Source organism: Nicotiana tabacum, chromosome 6 (genome assembly GCF_000715075.1).
Source record: "Nicotiana tabacum cultivar K326 chromosome 6, ASM71507v2, whole genome shotgun sequence".
Lineage (NCBI taxonomy): Eukaryota > Viridiplantae > Streptophyta > Magnoliopsida > Solanales > Solanaceae > Nicotiana > Nicotiana tabacum.
The window spans coordinates 140,909,746-140,920,450 of record NC_134085.1 but is presented as its reverse complement, the minus strand read 5'-3'; the positions used below and the strand labels follow the sequence as shown (position 1 = coordinate 140,920,450).

Below are 10,705 nucleotides of genomic sequence, written 5' to 3'. Positions count from 1 at the left end.
GGAATTCAAGTATCATACAAAATGCAAGGAGATGAAACTGACACACCTGTGTTTTGCAGATAATATGATTCTATTTTGTATAGGGGAATATAGCTCTGTAATGCTAATGCTGAGAGGACTGATAACATTCTCAAATACATCAAGGATGACAGTAAATGCTGAGAAATCAAACATATTTTGTGCAAACATGAACAACAATGAAATGGAAGACTTGAGTGAGATTACTGGCTATAAGAAAGGGAAGCTTCCATTCAACTACTTAGGAGTCCCTATTTCTCCTAAGAAGTTGAATGCAGTGGATTGTGAAAGATTAATTGACAAGATACTAATAAGAATCAAGGGATGGGGGTCCAGAAATTTCTCATATGCAGGAAGAGTTCAATTAGTCAATACCGTTTTAATGCATCTTCATACTTATTGGGCATCCATTTTCATACTGCCAAAGAAAGTGATGAAGACCATAGTAACCATTTGCAAGAATTATCTATGGGATGGGAGAGTGATTACCAACAAGCCTCTATTGGTAGCCTGGGATATTGTCTGCAGACCAAAAAGAAGGGGGACTAGGGATACAGGAATGCATATCCTGGAATGAAGCAGCAATTGCCAAATACGTATGGAATATTGAGCAGAAATGTGATACACTATGGGTATGATGGGTGAATCATATATACATAAAAGGGAAGGATTGGTGGCAATACAAACCACCACAGGATTGCACATGGTACTAGAAGAAAGTATGTGACATTAAAGAGAAATTTGAAGCTGGATTTGAACAAAGAGGCTGGAAAGGAAATAATATACAGTACACAATCAAAGATGGCTATGACTGGAGAAGAGGAGAAACAATCAAATGGCCATATGCTAGATGGATTTGGAACAGTTTAAATGTTCCAAAGCACTGTTTCATTGGATGGTTGATCATGAAGCAGAGATTACTCACAAGGGATCTCTTGTTTATGATAGGGGTGAGCCAAGAGAAGACATGTCTCCTATGTGAAAGAGCAGATGAAACAATCCAACACTTGTTTTTTGAATGTAAATACTCAAGCAGAATACTGGAATGCTTATGCAAATGGCTGAAGGTTAAAATAAACAAAGCGGATCAGAACAATATATGGAAGAAGATAGGAAGATGTATCAAAGGAAGAATATGCAGGAAGTTTGTAGTATCCATCATCATAGCAATCATGTATGGGATCTGGAAAGCTAGGAATGAGGCATTGTGGAACAAAGCAGTACCAATTCCAAAAAAGATGTGGCAAGGAATCAAGAAAGACAGCAAATATAGAGTGCAGGAAATAACAAGTAGCAGGAAAAATAGCAAAAAAAAGGAATGGATAAATACATTGTATAGATAGCATACTAGAGAGCAAACCTACCTAGTAGGGATGCATAGAAGTAAGCTTAATGAGATTAGCTTATAGTCATAGCATGATTACTGAGTTGTAAATGTTTTTGTCAGGGGAAGTTAAATAAAAAAAAAATTACCAAAAAAAAAAAAGACATTGCTAAGGATAGTAGAAAAAAAAATTGCACAAATAATATTTCAAATATTTTGATTGGCCAATACCTAATATATTGGGTCGTTGCTTTAATTTAATTCATGACCATCATAATACACATTGACTGAAAATTTGAAAAGAATTTCAGTCCGAAATTGTTAAACACTTGAAATAAATTGGCGTCTGTGTGAGTATTTCAAGCCTATATTCACGTATATGTGCACATGCTATTATGTGTGTTTATTTGTGTGTGTGAGTGTATAATAAATGTAAATATGTATGTATATATATTTTCAATTATTCGCGTCTTACTTGTAGAAAAGTGTGGGTGACTATGAGAGAGAGAAATTAATTAATTAAGAATTATACAATCTCAATCTGTTGAGATATATTTGACATTGTTGGTAGGTTTCAAAGTACTGCTTTTGTTAAGGAGTAGTATGTGTTAATTACATGCATGAACCAGCAGCTAATATGACATTAGTAGGAGACATATTATAGTGCTTTACGACATTAAATACTACCATAAGACTATTAGAGTAAGTTTAGTCATCTAGTTTGGAAGACCTCACATGGAGATTTCCTATTATAAATAGCTAGTTGGTCCTTATTTTTTTAAAAAGAACACATTCTGTATATATTTCTTCCTTCGAACATCTTGGATATCAGATTCAGGCCGTTGTTTATTAATATTTCAGTTTTAAAAGGAAGCTTCAATGTGAAAAATGAATTAAAACATTTTGAGAAGTTTAAAGTTGCAGCCTAATTCTTGCAACTTCACCAAAACAGTTGTGTTTTCTTCCTCCCTCTTCATGGTCAACCATCATCTCAAGAAAACAAAAAAAAAACACCTTCGGCGATCTAGCTCAAACAAGAATCAAAAATCAATTATTTGAATATATTTTTCTATCAAAATGTAGGAAATGACTATCGATTACTTACGGACGTGCATGGTTTTTCTTCAAAAATACCGCAATAAGTACTCGATTTCATGAGTCCACCTTTAGTAATAAAAAATATACTAATGTAGAACAATATATTCATGTCATATATATCATCCATCTTTTACAGTATATATCACCTAGTCAGAAAAAGTGTATATATCACCTATATTCTTTTATATCCAATCAAAATAGAAAACAATTTTCTTTACATATTTCATGAAAAACACTGTAAAAGTAGTTGTTAGCCATTAGGAATTAGCTGGGAACATATATATATATATATACATGAACCAAGGTACACAGTGGTACATACGTATTACTAGTTTTTTTCAACTGTTGCTATAAGTAAAAACTTAGAGGAACAGTACTAACGCGGCAGAAAGGTTTGAAGATTCTTTGGTCTTCAATTTTCTTTCATCCCAATTTTCTCAACATTTCTGACTTCTAAACCTCTCATTCTCACTCCTCATCATTGATTCGATCAAGTCCATGTTTATTGCTCCTACGTTGGATTACCAAAGACCGACTTTTCCCCCTCCTTACATAGGATTTGGGGGTTTGGGGTGGGGTGGGGGGAGGGGGGAGGTAAATGGGATTTTGAGTTTAAAAACTTGAACTTAAAAAATAAGTTGATGCTCAGGTTAGTTTGAATGGTCAGCAATTGGACTAGCTTACTTATACTACAATTCCCTTGACCGTAGACTGGTCTACGGTCAAACTTTCGCTAATCGTTCTATTCTAATTCACCTTCCCTTTATATCTCTCTTCCTTTTCCTCCTATTTTCTGCATTCAAAATCACAAGCAAACTTCATCTTTTTTTTTTTTTTTTTGCATGGTTTCACCAATTATATTTAACTATCATATTCCTACGCTGTCTCTCCTGCAGCTTTTTGTTTTGTATTCCACGTATATTTTCTAGTTAATTTCTCAAATGGAAAACTATGGTGCTGACAATAATGGAGAGCTTAATAGAATTATAAGTGAATTAACTCAAGGTAAGGACCTAGTTCATCAGCTCCAACTCCAACTCAATGCTCCTTATTCCTCCTCCTCTTCTTCCCCCGAAACAACTCGAGATTTCTTGCTTCATAATATCCAGTCCAAATTTGACAAGGCTCTTTCTTTGCTCCAGTACAGTACTGGAGACACTTCTAATTCACTACTACCACATTCCAATTCTGTGCCAATACCCTATTTTGGAAGGTCTGAATCTCCACCATCTTTCACTGCGAGTCCCCCTCATAGTGAAGATTCTGATCGTGACCTCGAACCCAAAGACCCTGCTACTCGCAAGAGGTTTATAGTCTTTTTTTTCTTATAAATTCCTCTGCCCAATGCATATGTAAATTAATTATAGGTTTACTTTTCACGTATGATCACTAAACTTTAATACTGATATGCTGAAGTTTAATGTCACAGAAAAAGCAATACGCCACGGTGGACAAAGCAAGTTCAAATTTGTCCCGGGGTACCAGTTGAAGGGACTCTTGATGATGGTTTTAATTGGAGAAAATATGGGCAGAAAGATATTCTTGGTGCCAAATATCCAAGGTACCATTCTTGCTAAAAACCTTTTCCACGCGTTTATATATAATTACGTCGAAGGGAAACTTTGGCGTAACTGGTAAAATTATTGTCATGTGACCTGGAGGTTACGTGTTGGAGCTGTGGAAACAGTTTCTTACAGAAATGTAGGTACAACAGATCCTTGTGGTTTAGCCCTTCTTCGGACCCTGCGAATAATGAGAGCTTTATATAGAGTAATTTATATTTATTCCACCTAACAAAATTTTGGTTGTGAAATGCAGAGGATATTACAGGTGTACACTTCGACATGTCCAAGGTTGTTTGGCTACAAAACAAGTTCAAAGAGCCGATGAAGATCCCACAATATTTGAAGTGACTTATAGAGGAAGACACACTTGTAATCAAGGTGGTGGTAATGCCAATAATAATGTCATGAATCCAGAACCTTTGACGATAATACCTCAAAATCAAGAACAAAACTTAGGAGCTGGATCAAGAAATGAACATCAGCAAATAGTCTCTGAACCCCAACAAAATCCACAGGAAATCCTCTTGAATTTTCAGAGAAACCTCAATATCTCCAACGACAATAATTTCAACTTCAATACTGATCCTAACAATGTGCCATTTTCAACTTTCGCTTCATCGTCCGATATCAAGTCTGATCAAGATTACAGCTTTGTGCCTAATTCCATTATTCAAAGCAACAACTTTGTGGAGAGTTTTTCCCCATCCTACAATTTTGGGATGTCTTCTAATTCTGAAATGAACAATTTTGGAGGGAAGCAAAATGGTTCAAATGACTACCAATTTAACTCAATGGGATATGAATCAAACTTCCCATTTGATTATCAGGGGTTCTCTTCCTAATCCTACCAAATGTTCCAAAAGGAAGTAACTTAACCAAGATGATGAGCTGCTGTTAACCACTAAAACCAGGGATTAACGAGCTGGTGAAGCTGAGCCAAGGACAATTTTGCACTATTTCTTTTATCAAACATTGCATTAGGATTGAGCATGCTAGTTTAATTTAACCAATTTCTATTAATAGTATCTCTTTTGTTCTCATATGGTCATCTTTACGTTGTAGAATTAATTTCTATTTCTATTGGAAGCTTTAAAGTTAGCTGTTTGACCAAACTTCTGAAACTAATAAAAGTGTCTTTTCTTTAAAAAGAAGAATGCATATTTTGGAAGGTTTTATGGCCAAGCTTTTGGGGAAAATGATTTTTGAGTAGTTTTTTTTTTTTTTTAAATTGAGAGGAGGAAGTGGAATTCTAACTTCTAACACAAGTAGAAAAAATAGTTTCCGGAACAAGAATATCCTGTTTGTTTCTCCTTAATTAATTTAATTCATTTGTTACTCACATTCTCCTTATTTTTAAAACTTTCATAACTTAAATAAAATATTTCATTATAAAATTTAAAATTTTCCTATATTCAAATACTAATACTTATTATAAAGTGAATTTTCTATGTCATTTAATCATAAATTGACGTGCGGAAGTATTTTATTTAAAGAAAAATTGACAAAACACAATGCCTGAAGTTTTCAGATGATTCGATCAAGCACAGCTTGCTACTTTTCCAAAAAAAAAAAAAAAAAAACTGTAAGAGTTCATTGAGGATTATTAAAGTTTGGCCAACGTGCAATTGTTGGTCCATCTATTCCGGGAGAAATTCAAAAATAGCCAGATTTACAACTGGTCGTTCAAAAATAGCCCAGTTTCAAAAGTAATCGAGATTTAGCCATTTTTCATAAAAAGATAAATCTGAGCGAAAACACTGTTCAAAACCCGAAAAATACACTAGTATATTATACTGGAGTTCCAGCATAAGTATGCTTGAACTCCAGCATATTATACTGGAGTTCCAAGATAAGTATGCTGGAACTCCAGCATAATATGATGGAGTTCCAGCATAAGTACACTAGAACTCCAGCATAATATACTGGAGTTCCAGCAAGTATAATTGTCCAGTATAATATACTGGAGTTTGGAGCACCGGTGCTCCAGTCTCCAGTATATTATACTGGAGTCAGCAAAGTATACCGGTCCAGCATAATATGCTGGAGTTCATACACAGGTGCACTGAACTCCAGTATATTATGCTGGACCGGTCTCTGTTGCAGCAAAATAGTGGCTATTTTTCATTGACTTTGTAAACGCTGGCTATTTTTGAATGACCAGTCCGAAAACTGACTATATCGTGCTATTTTTACATCTATTCCTGCTTCTTTAGTGGAGGTGATTCTTACGTCATCAAGTAGCGTCATGCATTGTACGGGCCCATACTGAACCAATATAGTAAAAATGATATCAAATACTCACTTTTAAGCATATTGTTTAAAATATTTTTATAATTTAGAATGTATTTAAAAATTATACAATTTCGTGCAAATTTCAGGATATTTAGTACTGGAGTTTGAGTGAATTTGCTCATTTTTAAATATATTATAAATAATAGATATATTTTAAATAGCGGGCTTAAAAGTGACTAATGTTGCACTTCTTCCTCCAATATATCCATTTGGGATTGTTACCCAAATAGCCCAGCCAAGCCCAAGTCGAACCACTTATAGGCCCAACCATGTATTCTCAGACATCTTAGAATGGTTATCAAAAGACAAAATCTGACCAGGTCAATATTCACTGCCAGTTTGCACTCCTACTGGATGTCATTTGTTAAGCAATTAACCATTTTTTGTTGCATCTTCTACTCGCTTTTTACTTTTTCTGAGCCATTCGTTATTTATTATTGCCCCATTGACCAAAAAGTTGTTTGATTAATCAAAGGAAAAGGAGACATGATATGTTGGTGATAATTGATTTTCTTATTTCCACCCATTGACTAGTTTTTTCACTATGTATAAGAAGGAAGATACGTATTTGATATATAAACATATAGGTGTATATATAGTACCCAAACGCTAGGTATATATGTTAGGAATTTGGGCTTACGTTAATTGATTATAGTCTGAAAGGATAGTGACGTGGCTCAAGTGGTGGATAGATAAAAGGCCTAATATTAAATATTGTGTATATGAATAAGTGAAGCTCAATAACTACTGGCATGTGATGGGCATGCACTCTTTATAAATAGAGGCCAACCCCCATTTCCCTAGCTATTAGAAAATCCTAGTGTATTCTGCCTCTTGAATATGTAGTAACAGTAGATGTCCCACCAGTCAAGTTCACCGGGCTGTGAGAGCGCGTAGTGAGTGGATCGTGGAAGTTGGTCTCAGGCTTAATTGTCGTTTGTTGTCACTGCTGAATCCATGGAATTTAACAGTACGCTTCCTTAGGCTCTAACTCAATTATGATTTTATATCTGTACGATTGTGTCTTAATCTCTGCTATGGCTGCGAATTAGTAATCTAACAGTTGGTATCAGAGCAATCATAGTTTGGGATTAAGATCGATGAATTATATTGGGTTATATATATATATAAATATATATATATATATATATATATATATATATATATATATATATATATATATATATATATATATATATATATATATATATATATATATATATATATATATATATATATATATATATATATATATATATATATATATATATATATATATATATATATATATATATATATGTCGCTGCTGAATCTATGGAATTTAACAATACGCTTCCTTAGACTCTAACTCAATTATGATTTTATATCTGTACGATTGTGTCTTAATCTCTGCTATGGCTGCGAATTAGTAATCTAACAGTTGGTATCAGAGCAATCATAGTTTGGGATTAAGATCGATGAATTATATTGGGTTATATATATATATAAACCGTGGTACAACGTAACAAAAAATTATTTTACGGTTGTTTTGGTTAAAGAAATTGATGTCAGTGGCGTCGAAGGAGTACAACGTTGCCTGATGAAATAATTTTAGATTTCACTATTTGAAATTGTATGCATGACGGCGGTGATGCTAATGAGGCTTTTATTGAAGCATTGCTTTAACGTAATACTATTAAAGATGGACTTATATTTATCCTTTAATTATAAATAGTTGTCCCCTTTATTATGTGGAATCCTTAACTCACAAATCTATGCATAATTATAAAATTTTTAAGTTAATACCACTTTAAGGAAAAAACAAAATGTGGAGTGCTTAGTCTGAATTAATCTAATGTGTTTATGAGATTCCTCAATTTCCATTTATTAGTTGATCAAATACTTTGGTTTGTGTTTGATAATTATAATGGTTCTGCTTGTTTGTTAGCATATTATAATATATTTTAATACAATAAACTATTGTTGAGACCTATTTAATATTAGTTAGAGAGTGGAATAAATTAATATTCAAAAGGTTTAAATGAATTGGCTTAATTTATTTCACATGTGTATGGTATTGTCTAAATAGGAATTTATGATTAATAAATAATTTCCATCAAAGTAGTCTATTTATTTGGAGTCATTGAAAATTCTTAAAACTTTATACATGTGAAAAATATCATGGATTGAGATCTATGATTAATAAATAGTTTCCATCAAAGTAGTTTGTTTATTTGAGTCATTGTAATATTCTCAATTCACCATGTCTAAATTGTCCTTGATAAGTGTACACTAGTGTTGGAGGTTTTTCTTTTGATACTAGTGACGCTAAATTAATTGACGAGGATAGACATTGTGTTTTCCACCTAAAGGGCGAACATAATATCTTGAACTTTTTTGTGTATAAAAGAGGACATTTTGTTATAACAGGAGGTTTTGTATCTGTTACCTAAATGAAGGATATAATGTATGCTTTGTACTGTTTGATGATGTGGGGAGGAGGTTTTGTATCTCTTGCCTAAAAGCGAGGGTGCAATGAATGCCTTGGACTCCTTGGTCCTTAATAGGGAGACAGTTGTATCTTCCACCCAAAGGGAGGGGTGCAATAGATGTTTTTGACTCTTTTAATTTATGTGTTCATGCCCATACTTTTATCTAATTTTTGTGTTGTCTGCTTATACAACTATTAACAACATGACTACTCAGTTGAATTTCATTGAAACTCTAACTAGTAGCAACTAAAGTGAAAACATGATGTTGAAATAATGTTACAACTACTAGCACTGCTGATGAAAAGGCTAAGTATGAGAAGTGGATGAAGGCTAATAAATTGAGTCTTATGATCATGAAGATATCCTTTTCTGATCACATAAAAGGTGCAATCAAGGATAATGGAAATGCAAAAGATTTCTTGAGTGCCATTGGATAGAAATTCCTAGAATCTAATAAAGTTGAGATAGGTAGCCTGATTAATTTCATGTCTACTATAAAGTATGTCCTTGTAGTTAGTGTCCATGATCATATTATAAAATTGGTTAACATTTCTACCAAACTGAATAATATAGGTGTAATCATTACCGATGATTTTCTTGTTCACCAATATCTAAGGTCCCTTCCTGAGCAGTTTAACCAGCTTAAGACAATCTATAATGCACAAAAAGATAAGTGGAGTGTTGATGAGCTTATTACTGTTTGTGTGGTAGAGTAAGGGAGGATCCAAAAGGAGAAAGTTGAGGGTGTAGTGAACCATGTTAGCTCGTCTAGATCAGCTGATTATCCCTCTTATAAAAGAAAAGGTGAACCCAAATTTCATAAAAAGAAACATGGTCAGTCTCATCTTCTAGGTGGTAATAGTGGTCATACTAATAAGCCTAGTGTTAACCTAGGTCAGTCTCATAATCCTCTTGGACCTCAAGTTGTAATTAAGAAAGAAATCAAGTATTGGAACTGCAAACAAGTAGGTCATAAGAGGATACCGAGGATATCAAAAATTATCAAATAGAACAAAACTTCACTCCAAGCTGTTAAACTTAATAGTGACGGGAGATGTATTCAAGAAATATGTGATGGAGGAGGCCTAGTCAGGAATAATTAGGGAATAGTCATTTTTGCCTACTCTATTCCTCTAGGACCAGGGACTAGCAATTTCGCAGAAGCAGCACCAATGCTCTTTGGAATCAAATGATGTGCTGTAAATGGCCACATGCTAACCTTGGGAGAAACTGACTTAATGCTCATTACAAAATGCATTAGAAGAGAATGGAAAGTTCCCTGGAAGATTGAAAGCATCATAGCATCATCACAGAGATACATGATATAGTTGAAAAGCATGGATTTGTTATCAACCATTGTTTCAGAGAAGCAAACAGACTTGCAGATAAATTAGCAAGTCTCAGCCATAGTAGTGATATAATCCATGTCTTCAACTCTTTTGCTGATCTTCCTAATCAAGTCAAAGGACTCGTCAACATGAATAGATGGGTTCTACCATCTTTCAGGATCAAAATAGCCAAACCAGGACATGTCATATATGACCCACCATAGTTTTTGTATAGCTATCTACAATTTTGGTTAGGACTAACATCAGTATTCTCACCTCAATGATCATGTAAAAAGTTTGGGATTCCAAACTCAACTTGTAACTTTTTGCACATAAATGATCAATGGAGCCAATGTTTTAACCAAAAAAAAGTAGGTCATAAGAAGGCCGGTTGTCCTCTGAAAAAGAAACTAGGTAATCTTTTAGCTTTTGTCTGATTTGAAATTAGTCTTGTTCATTTTATTTTAAATTCCTGGTGATTAGATAGTGGTGCAACTATTCATATAACCAATGACTTGAAGGATCTAGTAACCATACATAAGCCAAAAGAAGATGAAGCCAGCGTTGTTGTGAGCAATAGACTCAAAGCAAAAGTAGAGTTTATATGGA

At 33.8% G+C, this 10,705-nt stretch overlaps 1 protein-coding gene across 1 annotated transcript; it reads left to right on the top strand.

The window, feature by feature from the left end:
- The first annotated feature begins 3,227 nt into the window (after nt 1-3,227).
- On the top strand, nt 3,228-5,103 carry LOC107765570 (putative WRKY transcription factor 41). Its single transcript, XM_075254400.1, has 3 exons — nt 3,228-3,746; nt 3,870-4,001; nt 4,259-5,103. Exons 1-3 carry the CDS (start codon nt 3,382-3,384, stop codon nt 4,845-4,847), a joined length of 1,086 nt encoding a protein of 361 aa, XP_075110501.1. The 5' UTR covers nt 3,228-3,381; the 3' UTR covers nt 4,848-5,103.
- The last annotated feature ends 5,602 nt before the right edge of the window (nt 5,104-10,705 follow it).

Coding starts and splice junctions, on each gene's coding strand:
- LOC107765570 (XM_075254400.1), top strand. CDS start 3,382: ATGGAAAACTATGGTGCTGACAATAATGGAGAGCTTAATAGAATTATA. Junction 3,747..3,869: donor GACCCTGCTACTCGCAAGAG/GTTTATAGTCTT, acceptor TTAATGTCACAG/AAAAAGCAATACGCCACGGT. Junction 4,002..4,258: donor CTTGGTGCCAAATATCCAAG/GTACCATTCTTG, acceptor TGTGAAATGCAG/AGGATATTACAGGTGTACAC.